The sequence below is a fragment of the Nannospalax galili genome, unplaced genomic scaffold (assembly GCF_000622305.1).
Source record: "Nannospalax galili isolate Female #2095 unplaced genomic scaffold, S.galili_v1.0 scaffold1617, whole genome shotgun sequence".
NCBI classification, from domain to species: domain Eukaryota; kingdom Metazoa; phylum Chordata; class Mammalia; order Rodentia; family Spalacidae; genus Nannospalax; species Nannospalax galili.
Window position 1 is genome coordinate 1,597,987 of NW_008340915.1, and position 21,962 is coordinate 1,619,948.

Here is a 21,962-nt window from a genome sequence, read left to right on the forward strand (position 1 = left end):
AAGTTCTGTTGGAAACCTCTCGGGCCATCAAGACTTCAGCTCCCAGAATGCTCTGCTCCCTTAGACCGCTCAGGAGCAAAGACCGAGAGTCCCAGCACCCTTCGCGCTAGATTCAGACTACAATTCCCACTACTCTCAGGGGCTCCGGAAGCCCCGTCAACCACTACCTGTTGCCATAGCATCCGGGTCCGAGACCACCAATCCGGGCGCTCCTTCTGAAAGGAGGCGGGCCTCTGCTATTTCAGGCCAACCCATGGCTCCTCGCTCCTGGCACGTGACCGGAGGAGGCGGGCGCTTAGGACCGGCGCCTTCTCCTTGCTTCTTGGGGTCGTGGCCTTGCTCCTGCTGAGCAAGCCCGGTGTCCCGGGCCTCCACTAGCGTGTGTGCGCGGGGGTCCTGACGTGCTCGTGGTTCCACGCTTGGACCCTGCGGGGACCGGAGCAGGAGCCATGGGCGGGACCGCCAGCACCCGCCGGGTCACCTTCGAGGCTGACGAGAACGAGAACATCACGGTGGTGAAGGGCATCCGGGTGAGTGCCGTGGGCGGGCGGAGGGCAGCGCCCTGAACTCGGACCCCGGCGCGCGGACGCCCCCGGGACCGCGCCGTCTGCTTTCTCCGCCCTCGACCCGTGGTGCTGCTCTGCTAGAAGTCTAGGTCTTTGAGAAGAAGTTTCAAGACTCGGAACATCCATTCAAGAGAAAGTTCTTGATGGTGTGCCAGGCGCTTAGGCGCTGTGCTGGGGCGGGTGCGGGATGCTGGGATGGATGGCCCTGGGTTCGGGTCTCCTCGGTCGTCGCTGCTGCACAGCTGCAGGGCTTTGAAACTCTTGCTGCATTGTGCGGGGCTTTGCCTCCTCTGTTCAGCACCTGCTGCTCCACTCACGCGTCTCTCAGGGTGGATCTGCGTTTTAAGGGTCTCTTACTTGCCTGACTTTTAATGCCTCTTCTGACACACGCCTTCCCACCCAGACACACATAGACTCCTTCACGCAAGTCATTTCTGACCCTCCTGGGTCACTTCTGGCTTTTTGTTCCTTCTTCCACCTGCGTTTTCCCAGCCCCCTCCCTGGTGGTGGTTGTGCCCAAGTTTTGAGCTAGGCTCAGTTACTACAGCCCTACCGTCTGCCAGCGTGATGTGGGCAGAGGTAGGTTTGCAGTTCTGCAGGCTAGCGGAATTAACAGTCAGTTTTGACCAAGAAGTTTAGAGACTTTTTTTTTTTTTTAATGTCCTTTACGTGTATGTGATACGTAACCGAAAACTTGATTTTTCTCCAGTACACCGGCACTAACTGCACTAACACCGCCGCTGCAACTGACTTTGGAGCTTCACAATTTTGGAAGTATGATCTTTACCTAGTAAATAAAGCACTGTGGTTTCAGAAAACTTTTATGAGAGTACTTCATATTTTCTGATTCTGTTATTACATAGCTAGCGTTAATGAACTCAATATGTAAGTTATATTTCAGCATTTGTTACGAGGAAATGAAACTTTTTAAATGTTTCAAATGTTTAAAAACTTTTTCCTCTGAAACTGTTACCTTGAAAAGAACTTATTAAAGTTTTCTTTATAGAAACTCAAGATTGTGGAATTCAGTTTTTGGTCCGTGACCAGCATTTCTTGCTATATTATTGAATGATAGAACTGTATTTGGTAATAAAATACCTGAGGCTGTATTCTTTGCAGTGTGGCTTAGCTGGTACTTTTGGGAGTACAATAAAAATTACTATAAACTCCTGAGTTTATGCAGAGATTAAAAAAAATCTTGCCATTAGGCTTTGAGTGTTCCATATTAGAGGGTGAAAAGAACTAAAAAATAAAATAAAAGCAAATTTAGTTTCAGGTGAGAAGATTCTGGTTAGAAAAATTCATAAGTGCATGTTCACTTGCTCTGTACAGACGCTGAGCACGACAAACCAAGCTGAAAGAGAATTTGGCCCCAGAATTTGTTTCAAATATTAGATGAGATTGAGAAAGTTAAACAGACGAAGTAGACACTTCACACAGTCAGATTGATTAGAAAACTTGGAAAAAATTTTTTGCTTAAAGCAACATATCCTTCAGCCTACAACTTCACAGAAGCTTGCTTTCTCTCTCTTAGGAGACATTTTATCTGTTCCATGGTTCCAGGCACACTCAGGCCTTTTGACTTGTAAACCCTTCACCTGGACATGCCCTTGTACTTGTTCTACATTGCTTCCTGCCTTTTTTTCCAAGGATGATTTGCAGTTTCCCTGAGCTTTATTCAGATTTCTTATCTGAGTATATCTCTCAGGTTTCTGAGCTTTTCGAGCTCTGAAATTGTATGAGCTCCCTGCTCCTCAGTTTCTTGAGGCCAAACTTGGCCTGTTGCAGTTTCCCAAAAAACTGGCATGCTGTTGAACTGTGAGAATTTGGAGGTCATTTTGATTTCTTTGAGGTCATGGCTGTGTGAATGGCCATGTGGAATTAAGCCAACCTCAGTTTAGTTTGTGACCTTGGACAAGTCACTTTTCTGATGATAATATCTTTCTCCATAAAGGGTAATGTCTTCACTTCCCTTGATTGGTTATGATGAGATAAGGTATGTAAAAATACTTGATACTTTGTAGATTTTTAAATAAAGAGCAGTCATTACTTTGACAGGGTTCCTTTCACATATAAAAGTACATGATTTTATGAAAGTGCTTTGTAGTGTAGAAAGAGCATTTAGAGTCAAACAGCCTGGTTCAGGTCTTAGCTTTACCTCTTGTAGCATTGACAAGTCACTTGATTGTATTTCTTTATTCAGCATTTCTGCATGACACAGTGTATTAAAATGTTACATGATGTGTATGTGCTATGCCCTGTGCTTAGTACTTTGTCAGTCTTTGTGCTTACAGTGGTAGCTGTTATTAGAGTTCCTTAAGAGAATGGATGCATAAACTTACATGACCTTAAAATAACTAAAGAATGAGAACTTTCGTGCTCCCACAGGAATCCCTATCAGGGTGGACTGGAATTGAGAATCCCGATAGCTGACCTTCTGATATGATTTTCATCTTAAGTTGTTGATCTCTTTTAATTGATCTCTATGGTTATTTTTTGGCTTGAAACAGTCATCTTGTTTCCTTTTGAGGCATGGGAACAACATTCTTAGTATGTAAGCGAGGGTTTGTATGTAGCTCAGTTGTTAAAACATGGACAGATGAGGCCCAGACTTCAGTTTTGGATTTCAGATGGGTTAATGCAATTTGGCTGAAGAAAACTTTCCAATTTTGATCAATTTTATAGCATTTAAGGTCATCAGTTATGAAAAATAAGAGTACCAGGACTGGAGAGATGACTCAGTGGTTAGGAGCACTGGCTGCTCTTTCAGAGAACCTGAGTTGGGTTCCCAGCATCCACATGGTGGCTAACAACCTTCTGTAACTCCAGTTCCAGGGGAATCTGACACCCTCTTCTGTCTTCTTTGGGTATTGCATGACACGGGTGCACTTAATACATGTAGGCATAATACTCATAAAAGCAAATAAAGAAAATTAAAAAAAATAAAAAACCAATAATTCAATACTCATTGCTAGAAAACCAATTCTGTCCTCTGTTCCGCTGATAGGAGAGTAATTTCACCTTCAGTTATCCAAATTTAGAAAGAGTAACATTTAGTGAGCAATGGAAGACTCAGTAACTAGGCTGACTTTATTAATAGCTCATGATTTTTGGTATTTTTTCTTACTGAAGTGCTTAATAGCTAGCAATTAAAGGACCTATTTGCCGTTTTAAGGTTAAAGTTTCTCACCTATCAGGTGTTATTTTTATGATATTTATTGGGTCTTTCTCTTTTCCTTCATTCTTGGTAGTTGCTGGTATTTTTCTGTCTTCTGTAAAATAACCTGTCTCCTTACACCTGGTCTTAACTTTGGGTATGATGCTACTCACAAGGGCTGGATGAGTGGCTACCCTATTGCCTTGCTCCCCTCTCCAAGTCTGAAATAAATTTCTAGTGATAGAAAGACCAAACATTTTTATTACTCACATTACATGTGCTTAATAGGATTTTTGTGACCACCTGCTGTGCCTGCTTGGAAAGTGTGCTCAGGACCCAAGCTTTCAGGAGTTTTATCTGAAACATCAAAGCTGTGAGTGAACTCTTCAGAGCAAATGTCAACTTCAATGAGTATCGTTTTCAAAGTAATGCTTATCATGGTTTCCAGGCATAACGAATCTCTTATTGGGCCTTGAAGTCACAAGCTGAAATTCACAGGAGTCAGTTAGAACAGTATGCATACTTACATGAAACACATCTCGTGCTTTCGCAGATGTTGGTGATTGAGAGCCCCAAAATGATACAGGCTGCCATAGAGGATTCTGGAGAGAGTATGTTGGTCCCTGGGTGTGCGTGGGTAATTTCATTAGCTGGTTGAAGCTTGGTCCCTTCCAACTTTAGATTTTGTGACTGTCTTGGGCCATCTTAAGCTTTCTAGGCTTTAGTAGAGATAGAAGTTTATGGGGGAGCATAAGTAGTAGCAAGCTGTAATCTGAGAGTGATATGTTTTATAGAAATGTATCTGTGTGTACGTATACCTCCACTGCCCCTTTCTCCTAAGTAAGTATATGTAATTTGTCCTATTATATAATACTGGCAGTTTGAAGGGTCTCTCATTAAAACATTGTTTGAAAAACCAAGTCCCAGAAAATGACCTATTCCTATGTGGAAGGGAGATCTAGAGAAAAAAATGGGTCTGTGTTCTTTAAATCAATGTGATAAAAAGTATCTGAAGAAAATGCCATTATGGGGTTGAGGGTGTGAATTTTCCCAAAGAAGGACAACTTCAAAGAAGTTCGTTTCTCTCTGGGAGTAGAAGACTTTTCTCTTATTCAGCCTCCTGCCTGAAAAAAAAGGTCTAGATCTTTAGATTGGTGGGTGACGTGCTTGTGCTCATTGTGGATAAGACCAAACAAAGTGGGAGGAAGAAATGAGTGGGAGACACAGATGACATTATCCTCTCTGGAGCGCATGGTGCTCGAGTTTGCCTTTGAATAAGGTAGATAGGCAAGGCCAGCTGGTCCTGTCAGTGGGCCTGCTTGTCCTGATTGTCCCTTATGTTACAACTGTGGCTCTTCTGAAGCACAGACCACTGTGAGTCTAAGGTATGAGTTTGCCCTTACAGTGCAGTAAGCAGTTTTGCATTCATTGAATTAATCCATGGACTATTGAGTCCATGGGCCTTGGGGTATAATTCTTCCCATCGTTATGTGTGTGGAAGTGGTTATTTCACCATTCATTGATAGTAATAATTTCTAGCAGTTTCATTTGGCATTGTCTTGATGGAGATTTCAGAGATGACTGGAGGCAAATGTAGCAGGTATAGTTCAGCAAATGGGCAAAGGCTTTTCTAAAAGATACACCAGCTTTAAGGACAAATGCATTACCTGGAGAAGTTGCTTCTAACAGAGGCTGCTTATCCAGCTCTTGCTGACGCTTCTGTTGTAACTTTGGCCTACCTCCGTCCCCTGCTTTGGGTCAGTCTTCGTTACACAGAAGAGTGGTTCTACAGCTACGGATTGTGTTTCTCACCCTGGCCAGCATCTCTAAATCATGTCAGCTACCTCACAAGTGAGTACCACTGTTCTCAGAGGAGATGAGGTAAGTGAGCAGGTCTGAGCTTACTGCAGCTGGAAGGTCAGCTCAGAGTCTGGGGACTGTAGATGCAGATGATAACTCAGCACTACTGTTGTGCTGTGTCAGAGTAGCCAGGGACAGGTACTAATAGCTTGATTTGGAGAGTTGCATCTTTGGGCTGCCATCACCTTGAATGTACCTCTAAAGGCCCAAGAATTCAACTGTGGAAGAACAAACGAACAAGGTTGACTCTCAGTAAGGCAGCCCTGAGATATGTTTTTCACCTTACAGTATTTTATCCTGGCTCCTGTGGATGACATATACATATATTTATTTATGTATAATCAGAACCTGAATTGGAAAACGTTTTGATTGATGTTAGGTAGACTGTGACATTAAGTAGTGAATATTGAGGTACCAGAAAAGCCACAAAAGTAATGAAAAGTTAACAAACTGGTCGAGCATGGTGGCTCATGCCTTTAATCCCAGGCAGAGGCAAATGGATCTCTGGCAGTTCAAGGCTAACTTAGCCACATAGCCAGCTCCAGGCCAGCTGGGGCTGTAGAGAGACCCTGTCTCAAAAAGACCAAAAAGGGGAAAAGTTAACAAACTGATGGGTTGAAAGACACATTCCACTTCTATGCCCCAAAGTATAGGGAAGACTGAGCACCTTACATGCCCCCCTAAGACTTGCACAGCCCCTGCTGGTAAGAGCTGTAGGCCTTGTCCTTAGCCCTATGTGGAGAAGGAGCGTGGTGCAAGTTCAGGCCCAGGTGGTGAGAATGAACCAAGAAGAAGCAATTCTGGCTGTAGATGGATGAGTAGCAGCCCTACCGGATCATCTGTGTTGTGTGAATTAATCCATGTATACCCCAGAGGCTAGAACTCATCTTTCACATGAAGAAAGTGAGGTGACTTCTCGGGTGATACAGTGAGTACTTTTCTGGGCCAGCTTTCTTCTTTCTGTTTAAGAATTGATATTTTTGAGGCTACTTTAGGGATTGAAAGGCCCTTCTGTAGTTTCCATAGATAGTGGTAAAATATTTAAAAATTTTTTTATTTATCTTTATTTCGTGTGTGAATGTTTTGCTTGCCTGTATTTAAGTGCACCTGTGTCGTGCAGTGCCCATGGAGGTCAGAACAGGGTGTTGGATTTCCTGGAACTGGAGTTACAGACAGTTATTAGCTGCCATGTGGGTGCTGGGAATCGAACCTGGGTCCTCTGAAGGAGAAACCAGTGCTCTTACTGGCTGAACCATCTCTCCAACTCCTTGTTTTTGTATTTCAGAGGGTGAGGATCAAATCCAGAGCCTTGAGTATGCTGGGAAAGTGTTCTACCACTGAGCTACAGCCTCACCCTTATAGTGATATGTGTAATATATTATAGCATTAATACATTATATCTGGCCTATATGAATTGAGTGGAAAATATATATCACAGGGAGAAGGATAGAGAGTGTAGCTTACTGGTAGATCGTCTAGGACTGGAGGTTGGGGCAGCTTCTTTTGGTTTTGGTGCTTCCTGTAGCTGCATGTTATTCAGGGTCTCTTTTTTTTCCCCTCACCTGCAAATTTACAGGGTTGGAGTCAGTGCTATTTATTTATTTTTTTCCAAGCTGTGTCTGAACTTTGTAGATGAGTTTCAGCAATATTTCCAGTAACTACTGTCAGGAAATATGAAGCCAGGCTTGGTGGCACATGCCTTACTTCAGGCACAGTTCAGCTGTCCCCTTTCCTTCTTCCATCCTACTTTAACTCTAGTTTGAGCCTGGAAATAGAAATAACTGTTAAGGTGTAGCTTGTTTTGTTCACACCTGTGGACAGGGCTTTGGTTCAGTGCTTGTTGTAGGGACTTTTGTTGAATGAGTGATGAATGGGTGACTCAGTATGTAGGAACTCAGTCGCATGGAAAGGTGTGGAAAGGCGGAGACACTGTGACACTTGCTGTGTCATTGGAAGGCTATCCTAGAGGTTAGTGCTAGGTGCAGTGGAAGGAGAGTTCTGGGTAGGCATGCAGGATTGGAATGGAATGTAGAACTACTTTGGTCAACAAAGGCTTTTGGAAGTATGAATTGGATCTTGAAAGTTGACTCCATCTTAAGGGGTCGGAGGGAAGGTGGTATTGGCAGAGATGGTAACAAACAGCCACAAATGGAGGTAAGATAGCGTGTGAAGTGTTAGGGGAGAAACTGGAAGTTGAGATTGGAGAATTAGCCTATTGCCAAATGAAATCTTAAATGGCCTAAAAAAGAATTTGGACTTGGCTGTTGAAAGAATGTAGCTCTTGAAGGATTTGCAGCAGTGACTTACCACAGACAGATTTGCATTTTGGGAGGTTTGCTCGTGGTATGGTAAATCACGGCAGGAGAGAGATGATACCTTCATTTGATATTTAGGGGCTGAGGGGTCATTGCTGAGTGAATAAGGAGAAATAAGAGTTAAGGAAAAGTCCTTTGGGGTCTGTGAGGAAAGGTGTCTAGTAATTGTGTTCACTCCTGCTTTTAGGATGCTCATTTTAGAATTCATTAATTCATCAACAGTAGTTAAAAATTAGGGATTAGTTGGGGGTGGTGGCAAATGTCTGTCATTCCTGTACTTGGGAGGCTGAGGCAGGTAAAATCAAGAGATTGGTGGAGAGTACCAAGAGCTCATGGAATTAAACGAGAGTGAGGTTTGTGAAGAGCCGAGTCAGGGCCTTAAAGCATTGAGGGCAGGCAGCCGAGGAGGGAAGCCTGGGGAAGAAATGGGGTGCACCAGAGCTCTGGAAACTAGTGCAGTGAGAAGTCCAAAAGGCGTGGAAGAGGGCAGTGAGAGCAGGGTCAGGTGCTGGAAGGAAGCCATATAGATAGGACACTGTACAAAACTCATTTATATAAACACAGTGTAAAAGATTACTGACTTTGTCACAAGTGTCTTCTACTTGTTGTACTGAGACTAAAAGCCAGACAGTGGGGAGCTGAGGAAGTAGAAATTAGAAGGACCTTGATATAGGTAGGGAAATCACTGTTACTTGACCTGTAAACCCCAAGGTCCTTGTGTAGTCCTGGCTGGGCTGGAGCTCACTATGTAGACCAGGTTGGCCTCGAACTCATGGAGAGCCCCCTTCTCTGCATCCCTAGTACTGGGATTAATTAAATGTTTGAGCCACTACTCCCACTTTGAGGTTTGAAGAGGGATATTTGAAGGTGACTTTGAAGCTCCTGAGTTGGAATCCTAGCTCTACTCCAGATGAGCTGTATGATCTAGGTCCTAGTATTTATCTGCTGATACTTTTTCTTTTGTATACAGTAGAGGTAATATTAATATCTGCCACCCAGACTTGTTAAGAATTAAATGAGTGGAGTGCAGGGTGTTTCTTGCACATAATACACACTCATGCACATAATACGCATTCAGCCAGTGTTAGCTATTTGGAGTCTGTTAGTTACTTTTCTGTTGCTGTAATAAAACTCTGACCAAAGCAACTTATAGAAGGGTTAATTTAGCTTACAGTTCCAGAGGAAATAAGCCTGTCACGGTGGGGAGGCATGTGGCAGAGGTGGCTAGAGTAGAAAGGGGAGCGCTCATATCTTGAAGCAGGCACAGGAAGCAGAGAGCAACTGGAAATCTAGCAAGGCTTCGGAACTTTCTAAACCTGCTCCCAGGGACTTGCTTTCTCCATCAAGCCTGCATCTTCTAAGACCTCCCAAAACAGCACCACCTACTGGGGACAAAATGTCCAAATACTTGGAACCTAGGGGGGACGTTCTCATTCAAACCACCACAGAATCCTAAATACTTTTCAGTTATTTATTGCTTTTGAGACAAAGTCTCTTATTATGTGGCCCAGACTAGCCTTGAACTCTTGATCTTCCTTAGGCATGTGCCATCATGCCAGGTCCTAAATATTTTTTGAATGTGTTCTCTTCTGTAGTACCATCATAACATCCCCCCACCTCCATGAACTTCATTGTAGATTACATGCCATGAATGTACTTTGATGTGTATAGTCCAACAGTTCAGAACATAACTCCTGTGTTGTGCAGCGACCCCTGCAGTTCAGTTTAAGCACATTTTCATAATCTCAGATCTCAAGCTCTTTTACAGTTAATCCTTATGCCTACCTCGGCCCTAGGTGCTGTATTTATAGAATTGGCCTTTTGGGCATTTCACATAAGTAGACTTATATAACCAGGTGTGGAGACAAATATCTGAAATCCCAGTGAGGCAAAGACAGGCTACCTGGGCTGTATAGTGAGACCTTGTCTCAAACTGTTTAAAAAAAAAAAAACGAAATTCTTTAGTATGTGGCCTTAGTGTTTGGCCCTTTCCATTTAGTTTAATGATTTTTGGGTTGATACATATGGTAGTTTCTACCAGAACTTCGTGCCTCTTTATTTCTGAACTGTATTCTGTTCTACAGATACATAATGCTTTGTTTAGTCATTCGCTGGTAAATAGCCATTTGCTTGTTTCCACTTGGGCTTTTATGAATAATGCTTCTATGCACATTTCTGTGCAGTCTTTGTGTGGACATACGCTTAATAGCTTCTTAATTGGTCCTTTAGTCTCTTTCAGGGGTCCTTCTGTTTTTACCCTGCTTCAGTCTGTTGTCTACACTGTAGCCAGACCGATGTGCCTGAAATGTAAATCTGATTATGTCACCACCCTGCTTAGCCACCCTTCAGTAGTACCCACTGCCCTTACACCTTTGTTTATTAAGCTCAAACTTTGTTTTACTGAGAGTTTAAAAAATCTGAAGTAGTCCCTTTTTTCTCCATGTCTTCTTCACTATGTCCCTTCTTCAGCATTCATTCATTCATTCATTCTCCGTGCATTCATGTTGTTTATTCAATTATTCAGCCATTCTGTGAACCAGGCTTATTGAGTCCTGGAATACAGTGATAGGACATCAGAATCTTGACTTTCTTGGCTTTTTTTTTTTTTTTTTTTTTTTTCCTGCAGTGGGAAAGGTGGAGAGTAAACAAGTAATTGTCAGGTAGTTGTAAACTAGCAAGAAAATAAGAAAGGGGGATGCAGTGGTGACCATGGGGCCAGTGACTCACATCTTCTGGTCAGTGTTCCCTAGAGCTTCTGGCCTGTTGCAGCTGAGAACTTGATCTCTTCGTTTAGATGTCTAGTGCTAAGAATCTCTGTTTTTCATCTACTCTTAATGTGCTTTCTTTGTCCTGCAGCCTTCTCTTCCTAAGCCCTGTTCATCCTTTCCTGTAAGTCTTCCCTGTCCCTCTGCTCCAGCCACACCCCCTCAGCCTGGCTGGATGCACTGCCTGTTGTGTTTCTACAGACTTTATCACTGGCTGGCAGGCTCAGGTAGTAACCTCCACGGCATACTTAAATGTCTCAAATCATCTGTTTATTTCACTGCACTGTAGGCAGCTTGATGGTTTTCAGTCTTCTAAGTCTAGCTTAGTTCCTGGCACAGGAACCTAGTGCCTTAGCGCCTATTAACATCTGTTAAAAGTGATTGTGTGGGCTGGGAATAGTGGGGCAAGCCTTCAATCCCAGAGGCAGGCAGATCTCTGTGCGTTTAAGGCCAGCCTGGTCTACATAGTGAGTGGCAGGACAGCTGGGGTTACAGGGAGACCCTGTCTCAAAAAGACGAAAAAAAAAAAAAAAGATTGTGTGGAGTTAGCCTTGAATAGGAAGGAGGGAGGGAGAAAGGAAAGCATGGAGAGAAGGGAGGATGTGAGGAAGGGAGAGAGAGAAGAAGGATGGAAGGAAGGGAGGGAGGAAGAGAGGGAGGAAGAGGAAGGTAGGAAGGGAGGGAGGAAGGGAGGGAGGAAGAGGAAGGTAGGAAGGGAGGGAGGAAGGGAGGAAGAGGAAGGAAGGAAGGGAGGAAGGATGGACTACTGTTTGCTTTGGAATTGGCAGGGAGGAAAGAGCTAAGGTCTGTTGTAGGATTCTAGGAGAAAAGTTCTCTGAGATTGTGATTTAGTGCACAGCATAAAATAAGAAGTGGTATGTGCAACGAACACTTAGTGCATTAGAAGAAATGAAGGCCCAGTGCTGGGCGAATGGCTTGAGGTCTGAAACTCTTACTTGCTTGGGTATTATAGATGTTTGTGTTACCCTGATTTCTGGAGGCCATTTGTTCTACGTATTGTTAGGGGTGGCTGCATCACGTGCATGTTGCCGCATTGTGTTCCTTTTGTTTTTTTTGTATCATTGACTTCATTTTTGTATTTCTTATGCAGCTTTCAGAGAATGTGATTGATCGAATGAAGGAATCCTCTCCGTCTGGCTCGAAGTCCCAGCGGTATTCCAGTGTCTATGGTGCTTCAGGTATGGTAGCTCTGTGGTTTTAGTTTTGTTCTATCTTTTCCCAGCAGACCTGGAACCTGCCATGTAGACCAGTCTGAATTCAGTATCACAGAGCTCCGCCTGCCTCTGCCATCTAAGTGAATGTGTTCAGCTTTTTACAGAGACTGTTGGAAATCAGTATCAGGGGTTCTTTTAAAGTTTGTTCAGTGATTAAGAGCACTGGCTGCTCTTGCGGAGGACCTGGGTTCGGTTCCCAGCATCCACATGTGGGCTAACAACCAGCTGTAACTCCAGTTCCAGGGGATCCAACTCCTTCTTCTGGCCTCTGTGGCCACTGCATGTACATGTTGCACATAATGCATAAAGGCAAAACACTCATACATATAAAAAAGTTTGGCTCTACTTTCAAACACACTTCTTGGAATTTTGTTTTTCTTATCTAACTCCTAAACCCTCTGTTTGCCTTCAGAATACTTAATACCTTTTTTGGGTAAAATGGATTGGTAGTGGGGATAGTGGAAATTTAGGAGTAAATGTTTAGCAGATATTTATTTATGAAAAAAGAACCCTTGAAATTAGAAAATATTCGTTTACTGTTTCCAAATTGTTAAATATCTCAAATGATTTTTTTCTAATTTCATTTAAGTCTTTACAAAAGATATAGTTATATAGTATGAACTAGTTATTGTTGAAAATATATGTTAAATGGAATCTATAGAGAATTATTGTCTCATGTCTGTAGGTCTTGCTGGATGAGAAAGGTGAAGAGACCCAGTACTGTTCCTCTTCCCTCCCCTTTCTCCAGCTCCACTGATATGTTCACCCTCTAAGCACTTACTAGGTACCGTCTGTGTGTCAAGCACTTAGCTTTTTTTGTGGTCTGGAGACAGAACCTAGGGCTTATATTTGCTAGGCAAGTGCTTTACCACTGAGCCCCATACCTACTTGTTCCAGCTCTGTTCTTAATGTTGCCTAAATGATGGATGGACATACTGTTGATTGTGAAATGACATGAAAAACAGTATCAGGATGATTACTTTGGGACTGAGAATTTTCAGGATTTATTTGTAATTTCTTTTTATTCTTTTTTGGCTCTTGGTTGTAAAATTGGGGAAGATAAGAAGCTGCTCACTGCCATTCACTTGGGGGCAGCTGTGACCCCTTTGTTAACTATTAAGTTACTAAACATAACTTGAGCTTCTGCTGTGTTGCGAGAAAGGGACTACCAAAACCACTAGGGACAACTTTCTCTTTGTAAAGCTCATTTAGTAGAGTTGTGCAGTCTTCATGGTTAATTAACACAGATAAAAAGTGAGATGTCTCCAGTTTACTGTATCCCTTAAATCCTGTTTATTCTGTCCCAGACTTACTTCTTTTCTCCATCCTTCCCAGGAAAGAGCTCAGATAATCAAACCCCAAACTGGAGATTCGTCCTTGTTTTCTTTACTCCTTCCATTGGGCCAGTAGCTAATCTGTCAGTGCTGTGTCTAAATGGATGGAATGTGTCCTTTGGGGTCCATCTCTTCAGGTCCTGCTGCAATCCAGATAACAGCCATCTCTTTCTATCCCTGCAGAAACTAACTAGTGGTCCCCTAGATTGTGCACATAGAGGCCCTCATGGTTTTTTGAAAAACATAATTCAGTTCATGTAATGTCTCTGAGCTGCAATATGACTGTTTCTTGTCCACCTTCATGTCCCACCCCTCTTCCTCCTTATCCACCAATGATGAGCTCCTGGGCCTTTGTCCCTTAGTTCGCAGCCTAATTCCCAGCTCCTAGGATAATACCTGCTTCTTAGTGGGTGATTATTATTAACTCTTTGATGAATTAACTTAGGACAAGTCCTATTATGTATATGTTTAAAAAAAATATTTTATGTGTATGAATGTATTGCCTGTATGTATGTAAGTGCACCTATGTAGTGCAATGCCTGTGGAGGTCAGAAGAGAGAGTTGAATTCCCCTGGAACTGGAATTATGGATGGTTGTCAGGCACTATGTGGGTGTTAGGAATCGAACCCAGGTTCTCTGCAAGAGCAGCCAGTGCTCTTAACTGCTGAGCCATCTCTCCAGCCCTGATTTGTGTTTTTGAAGTTAGAATTTGTTCTCAAATTTGATTGGTTCTCAGAATGAAGTGATGATGAAATGATAAGTAACAATAATGTTTATAGGGTAGTTCTGTGAGTGCTGTATCTTTTACCTGACTTTATTCTTTTAAACCTTCTGAGAAAGGAACCATTACTAATGCTCATGTAGAAGGAACTGAGACACGCAGCTATTAATTTTTCTGCCCGAAGTCGCACAGCTAGTGAGCATAGACCTGAGGGTTGAGCTCAAGCCCATGGTTACTCCAAAATCAACCCCACTCAGCTTCCTTACGGTTTCATGATGTGTTATTTGAAGAAGAGATGTGCCAGAAACCAGTAGGAAGGATGGACTCCCTCACAGAGGGTTTTGCTTGAGCTTAGGAGAGAGCCTTCTGCTTCTGAGTGTGGTTGGCTCTTCCAGGGTTTCCCACACTGACTCGGTTAGCAGTGAGGTAAAGGAGAGAATGTTTTCCTTTTGGAATTGGTTTCTTTTTAAAGAAAATTTGATTTATGTATATGTGTGTACATGATGCTTGTATGTGGACATGGGTGCCATGGTGTGCATGTGGAGGTCAGAGGACAACATTGTGGAGTCGGTTCTCTTTCTCCACCTTCTCCTGGGTTCTAGGGATCTAGCTCAAGTTGCCAGACTTGTGTGGCAAGAATGGTCTTGCTGGCCCCTAGGCTTGGTTTCTTAAACTGATACTTGGAGAGAGTAGTGGTGGGCTGGGAGACTTCTGTGAGTGCCCATGGCATGTATGGCCTGTAGAACAGGCCACGGATGGCATGATAAGCTTGGTTTTCTTGAGGACTCAGTCCATTTGCCTTCCAGGTTTAACATGACTGCAGACTGTGGTCCATGCTGTGACCAGCCTGGGCACTCTAAATGTTTAGAATACTATTTTGTGATTTGGTGATCAGGCTAGACTTGTTCTTGATACAGCAGTTACTAGTCATGCGTGACCATTAAAAATTACATAAAAATTAAAATGAAATATAAAAATGTTAGCTTCTCAGATGCACTGGTCACATTTCATGTTCACCAGTGTTTTGGTGGCTGGTTGCTGTCATCTTGGGTGTCGCAGGTCTAGACCATTTCTAGCACTATAGAAAGCTCTGCTGTGTGGGTCCAGTCTAGAATTCACCAGTGCTGGGCATTGCGAGCTTCCTTCCTCAGATGCTCCAGTGATGTGACTGAGGCTGTGCAGCCAGATGATCTATATGCTTGTGTGCTTGTGACTCTTATTCCTTGTCCCACACATTGTGCATCCTAGTGTAAGGGACTGAATCCTTGATAAGCAAACAGGGTCACTGAGGAATAATAAAGATGGCTCACTCCTGCTTCTTTTTGGTCTGGCAGAAAGGCCTTATTTTTTAACTCCAACAAGGCCCCTTCAAACTGACCTGCTTAGAGTCATATAGCCTTGGACATAATCTCAGCTTGGGATGTGACCCGTCAGCATCCACTTTTTTGTTTAAGTTGATCAGTCCAAAATTAGGGGAGGGGAAATCACTAAAACCCTTAAAACCCAGGCCCTCCCTGGGGAACTTTGAATTTTTGGTTTCTGGGTCTCCTTTCCACTTGTGGAGAGCTTTATCTTTCTGTTATGTGTGTGATTGTATGTGTGATTCTTTGTATGTATGGATGTCATTCGTTATCTTTCAATAAAGCCTGTTTGCCCTTTGCCCTCTGAGGCATCTGAGATTTTTTCCTGCCTTTTAATTCTTTAATTGGCTGAGAAAACTAACCCAACCTTACCCCTAGACTGATTACGTGGCTGAAATACTAGGACCATCAAAATGGAAACTTTTGAAACATTCACTGGAGGTATAGTATCTCTACATCCATTTTGGACACAGATTCCCAGCCTGTGTGTTAGTGATGTGTTGACGGTATTGGCTCCTTAGAGTTGGAGCAGCTGGACCACTTATCAAGCACCATGATCTGGATAGGATTCAGTAAGGCTATTTGAGTACAGATGTGGTTTCCTCACCCTTTCCAACCTAAGCCAAGAACAGGCTAAGATTGCCATAGTATTTGAAGTGATCTTACCTGTAGGTTAAGAAAACAATTAGACTATGATCCTGTAAATTAATAAACATTAGTTCTTCTTAAAAATTTAACAATATGTTTGATAAAAGTAAACCTGGAAATTTATGTTCTTTTCTGTCTTTCATTTAGAGGTTTTAGTTAGTACTTAGTAATAGATTTTTTTATGATTTATAATTCAGATGTGTTATGAAATAATTTTTCAAGTATTGATGAAAATATCAGCAGATTTTTCTACATTTTCAGTGTCAAGTAGATTGTATATTAAATGTGAGTTGAATTTTTAATGTTTATTAAAATGCTTTCTTTCTCCCAGGACCCTTCTTCATACCAGCTCTAGGCTATTCACATGTGTGAATATAGGGCAGTGTATTTGATAAACTGAGAGCCATAGGATTTCTGAATATAGGAACTAAGTTTTGTCATATATATAGTTTTAAGTATATAATTTATGCTCTAAGAAAGTTTTTGAAGACTTTACTGAGACTATTTTTTTGCTAAACCTTGAACCAGATCAATGACTCGTTGCAATAAGTATTTGCATGTAAAGCTATTTGGGCAAAATAATATACTGTGTGACACACAGCAGATTGTAATGCCACTTTAATAAATGAATGTGCTCTGAAGAATTTAACTGTGTCCTTGCTGCCTCAAATTCTTGGCTGCAGTATCTCAGACGTGTTGGTTTGCTTTTATACTAGCTATTTTTTTCTTCAACTGACAATGGGGATGCTGTTGTGCATAGTTACACACTTACCTTTTTATTAACATTTTGCATCTTTTGATTTTAAAAATCAATGTTGAATATTGATTTTCTTTCCTTTCACCTTGATCTTTTAGTTTTGTTGGCCTGTAGTGAGGTCAGACTGCTCATGTTTGACCCTATCTACTCCTGAAGAAACTATCCCCAGATCAATATGAGAAAATCAGACAGGAAATGGTATTAGGAGGCTGTTTATTGGTTTCCTGAGCTACTGGCACCCAGATGAAAATGATAAACCTGGAAAAAAGACAAATGAGCTCACTCCTATTATTATCTTCACTGTGCAAGTTTCTCTATAAATTTCTTGTCACTGTGAAAAATAAGAAAGATTTGTCGACTTGTGTTAAGAGTATCACTGGGATCACTAAGTATTTGGCAGCCTTAACAAATTATAGGTGGCCAATCTGAGCAGGAAACAGCACAGCCCAAACCAAACAACCAGGTTATGGAAACAGATTCATCTATATGTTGCATGTATTATTTTCCCATAATCTGGCCGCCTCATTATTTTTAAAATAGCTTTTTAAGGCTCGTTTAGACACAGCACTGTAACGAGTGTTCAGTCCACAAGTCCACCTTTTCCTTTGCATTCTAAGATCTGAATGGAAGTGCAGTATTTATGTGGAACTTTATTGATACCAGTGTCTCAGCTCTGCACTTTTGGCCCTACTGTAATGGGTAATTTGCCCAGAGGTTGCAAGGCGTTACATCTAAATCTCTAGTCAGTATATCCTGCTCTTCAAAAGATATGTGTGAGCAATCTCTATTTAGTGAGTGATGAAAGAACTCAGCTCCATCTCTGCAATCTTTGATTATAAGGAACAGTTTTGTCAAATCATAATTAACATAGTAGTGTCAATCAGTCCTGGTTTAGTACCCTCCAGTACTTTTGAGTAAGTGAGTGAATGAATATGCAAGTGAGATAGAATAAGTAAAGAAGTCTGGAAGGCAATTTAGAAATTCAAAGAAGGGGGTCAGAAGCTTGGCCTGCCATTAAGGGACATGGACTTGAAGTTGACCTTGAGGGGAAGGGGATCTAGGGGTGTTGATATGGAATGTAAAGTTAGTGCACAGACCAGATTAATTCTGAGGCTTCCTGGGGTCTTATTGATGGGAGCATAGGTTGGGGAAGTTAAGGAGTTTCATTTTATCCTCTGAGGTCTGGGCATCTCCTGAATATTTCCATCTAATTTTAGGATGCAAAGTTAGAAAATTGCATTAATTGCTTCTTCCAGTATATCCAGATGTTAATGACTTTTTATGGTTAAAAATAAAGTGCTGGTTTTTTCATTGATATTTTTATATTCATCAAGACAATCTGAATGGTTAAGAACATGTATATTTCACCATTGCACAAAATAAAGCTATCTTCTGTTTCATTGAGAAAGCTTAACCACCCTGTAAGCGTTTGTGTTTGTCTTTAATTGGCCCTGTAAGGAAACAAACAAATAAAAGAATGAAGAAGTTTTCCTCAGCTGTGTGAGACAGTGTGGCGGTACAGGGAATAACAGATGAATTTTGAGCAGGTGAAATGAGGTGATGGATTGAGTTCTTGGAAGGCTGTTAAAGGGTAAGTTAGAAACCAGATGGGGAAGGCAAGCCATTTCATGATCTCAGTAGTAGCGGTAAAGGCTGAGGACCTGGGGAGACTTGGTGAGAAAGGCTGTATGGCTGGGTAGTGGCAATCCTTAGCTCAGTCCTTCTCTCCTGGTCTGGGGCGTTTTCCTTTGTGCCATTTAATTGATCATTTTGGCATTATATTTTAAGAAACCAATAAAATTTTAAACTTGACTACTTTGAACATTAAAAGGAGGACATAAGCCTTTTTATGTAACAACAATCACTGGCTAGGAAGTTTAATCCAAGACATTTTGGAGATTGTGAAAGAGGGGCTACACAAAGAAACAAGCAACAGTGCCAGAAGGATGCAACTATAGAGCAAAAGCTTAGCACTTTCTGGAATATTCCTGAGTCACACTTTGTTGTAGTTACCTTTGTGTAATCTACTGCTTGGAACTGCTTACAGGTGGTATGAAAGTGGGTTAGAAGTTCCCTGCTTGCCTCTGGCTTGCTGAGAAGCAGCCCAAGGGAGGTGCCCTGCTTGTGGGGATCAGAGCTGGAGTATTGCCAAGAACCACCAAGAGCTAGAGAATTGCCCAGGAGCTGAAGTTATGTCTGGTACTACTTGCTGAGGCTATACCTTCCAGGACTATAGGAAAAAAAGAGCTATTTAAGGAAGCTTCCTATTTTTGTTGCAGTAGATTTTGTATACTAACTTTAAAGTGAGTTGTAAGATCAAGGGTTGTATTTTTTCATAGAACCATTCGTGAGAAAAACAAGTAAATCAGGATATCACTAAAGATGAAATAACTAAGAAGTAGGAAATTTGTAACCCTACATCAGGATTTATAAAATATATGACATTGGCTATATAAACTGTTCTAGTGGAATACGAAGTATACAATATGATACATAGAAATATGGGTTTTTACTTATATTTTATGTCAGTTATGAAATTAATGCTTAATTAATTCAAATCTTTTTTTTTTGCCTTTCTTGGAATTTGACATTTTTTTTTTTTAGGTCCTCATTGGGATGGCCCAGATCTCTTTAAATAATTTGCCTGAGGGAGCTTCAAATGTACATTTTTCTATTGCAAGCTGAGGTATTCAAAATCAATCCATTGACTTTCCAGCTGTCAGCCAAATAGTAGGTTATTGTTGTTGATGATGATGTTTTTCCTTGTAAAAAACATTTTAAAAAGTAAGGCCTGACACAGCATTTTATTTCATCCTTGTATGCTCTCCCATCTCCTGGTTTATTCTGTTACCCCTGCAGTGCCCTGTATTAGGCCAAGTCCCTGCTACCTGGGAGCAGGGAGCAATAGCGCTTTAAAGTTCCCTTTTAGACCTGTTCTACCCCTAGGGCTACTTGACACTTTGTTGACAGCTGTCAGAGTACTGGCGGGTCCTGCAAGGCCTTGGCAACCTATGTGGATCATTGTCTGAAGAATCCTCAAACTTTTCCAAGGAGTAGCTATGGCATGCCTAAGACTGTTTTCTGGGGCTACTTGCCTAGTTCCCCTGAATGAGTAGCTAATTGAAATATGGGCTCTAATTAGCCAGTAGCAAATGACTGGAACTTGAAATTACTTGATTTCAGGTAGCAATGATAACACTCTTGTTACTGTAAAGATAGAAGGCGGTGGACTGTCTCATGGATTGTGAAGTGATTGGAATACACACGGCCTTGTGAAGGCAGACGTGGTGGTGGCACTTGCCGCCCTGCTTCTCACTTGTGTACTGTACTGTGTACTTATTCTTTGCTGTAGTCTTCTCCCTGGGGAGATACCCCCAGCCTTGTTCTTCTGTATTTGATGAGTGGTTTTACAGCTTTGTTCTACATGTTCCACTTCCTGATTTCAGTTTTACTGTTTCTTCCATTCTGGCGTCCCTAGCCTAGTTTGGCCACTGTCATGTCATCCCTCCTGCTTTGCTCAAACTGTCTCAAGCCTGGGGTCCCCGTCTTCAGCCTTGCATTTCCCAGTCTGTTCTCACCACAGCCCCAGTAATCTTTCTTTGATAAACTCAATCTTGCTGTTCCTCTGTTGAAGATATGGGAGGCTCCTTCTTCTTGGGAGGCAGTCTGAATCTCTTACAGCCATCATGGTCCTGCGAGATAGTTGCCTGGGTTAGTGGTTAGCTTTCTCTGTCATCTTCTGGACCCTTCTCTCTTATGTGAACTTATTATGTGTAATCATACTGAAGTTTTGCATGTCCTTGAACTTGTCCCTTTGGGGGCTTGGACTGTGTTCTCTTCTGTCTCAGCACCATTCCTCTGGGTGTCCAGCCCCTCCTTGCCTGCTTTACCACTTGGGGAGTGGTTCCTGACTGCCCCCCTGGGTCCTGTCCCTCTCATGTGTGGCCCCACAGCACTCTGTTTGTACCTCCTAATTGTCCTTTTATAAAGCCATCTCCTTCAGATCCCACAGCTTCTGCTTCTCATTTGTTCTCTCTGGACCTCCTTGGATGGCTCTTGTTTCTGCATTTCCCCTCGCTTCAGTGTTGACAGTCTCTTCCCTGAGCTGAGCAGCCTTGCAACCTGACTCAAGGTTTGTGTTTGCTATAGGTAAACACTGACCTGTTGAGGCCAGTCTAAGCAAACAGGGATGGAAGAAAGTCTTGGAGGGCAGGGGAAGCTTCCTTCAGAAACCATTAACCCATCTTCCCAGACTAAAGAATCTCCTTGTCTTGAATCATAAATTCTGCTTATACCTGTCCTTGTTAAATATACTTCATTGTATTATAATAACACACAAGCTTGTCTCTTTTTTTTCCCTGCTTGATTACAAGCCTTTGAGAGCACAAAATGGTTGCTACTCAGCTCTTGTACCCTCAGCCACAGGGACTACATGATAATGTTGGGTGTTGGGTAGATGTTTATGGAATGAATGAGCTAAAGCCTGCTGTGTAAATGCATGTGTCAGCTAGTGACAAGAAGGAAAGGGGTTTTGCCCCTTGGACTAGTTCCAGTGAGAATGGATGTGTGTGGGCGGTCTTCCCCAAGCACAGGATGGTGCATGGACTCTTGACCGTTTCAGGACTCTTGTTCGTTTCAAGTCTCAGATGTGGCAGACCTGAGATACCTTGTTGGAACAAGTACTTTTTTGAATACCATTTTGGGAAAGTATGAGTTTGAGGTGGTGGCTGGGGAGTAGGGCGCTGATTGGAAGTACCTGTCTGGAGATCGGGTTATACTCCTAGTTATTGATTTGGTTTGGAAAGGAAATATGCCTTAGAACAAACGTGCCAGAGTTTGGAGTGGAGCACTCTGCTCTCAGCTCCTGCTACACACTGCACTTTTCTTCTCCATAGCTGCTTTGCCCTGGGACTTGGGGTTAAGGTTAGGTTAGTATGTCTGGGCCTGGAGTTTGGTAGCCTTGGCTACTTTCTCTGTTAGTAACCTTTACTCACGTTCTGCTAGAGAGTTCTTTAACCGTACCTTCTGTGGAGCTGGACCTCAATTTCTGACCCAAGGTTCCTAACTCTTATTCCCTTCCAGGTTCTCTGCCCTCCCTTCCACAAGGCCCCAGGCTAGCTCTCTGAAGCCCGGGAAGGTGGGCCTAGTGCTTATGCCTGCTCAGGTCAGTGTGGAAAGAGATGGGGAGATGAGACTGACTTCCTTATGTGCTCAAACACACATAAATACCCAGGTGCTGATTA

General features: G+C 42.4%; 1 protein-coding gene across 2 annotated transcripts in view; it reads left to right on the top strand.

The window, feature by feature from the left end:
• The first annotated feature begins 273 nt into the window (after window positions 1-273).
• Window positions 274-21,962, top strand: part of Chchd3 (coiled-coil-helix-coiled-coil-helix domain containing 3) — a 279,953-nt gene continuing 258,264 nt past the window's right edge. The window contains exons 1-2 of one of the 2 annotated variants that reach the window (XM_008836074.3): window positions 274-530; window positions 11,775-11,862. In XM_008836074.3, the coding sequence (XP_008834296.1) occupies window positions 450-530; window positions 11,775-11,862 (169 nt within the window). In that variant the 5' untranslated portion in view covers window positions 274-449. The remainder of the gene's footprint in view (window positions 531-11,774; window positions 11,863-21,962) is intronic. The other variant, XM_008836075.3, reaches the window with a different exon arrangement.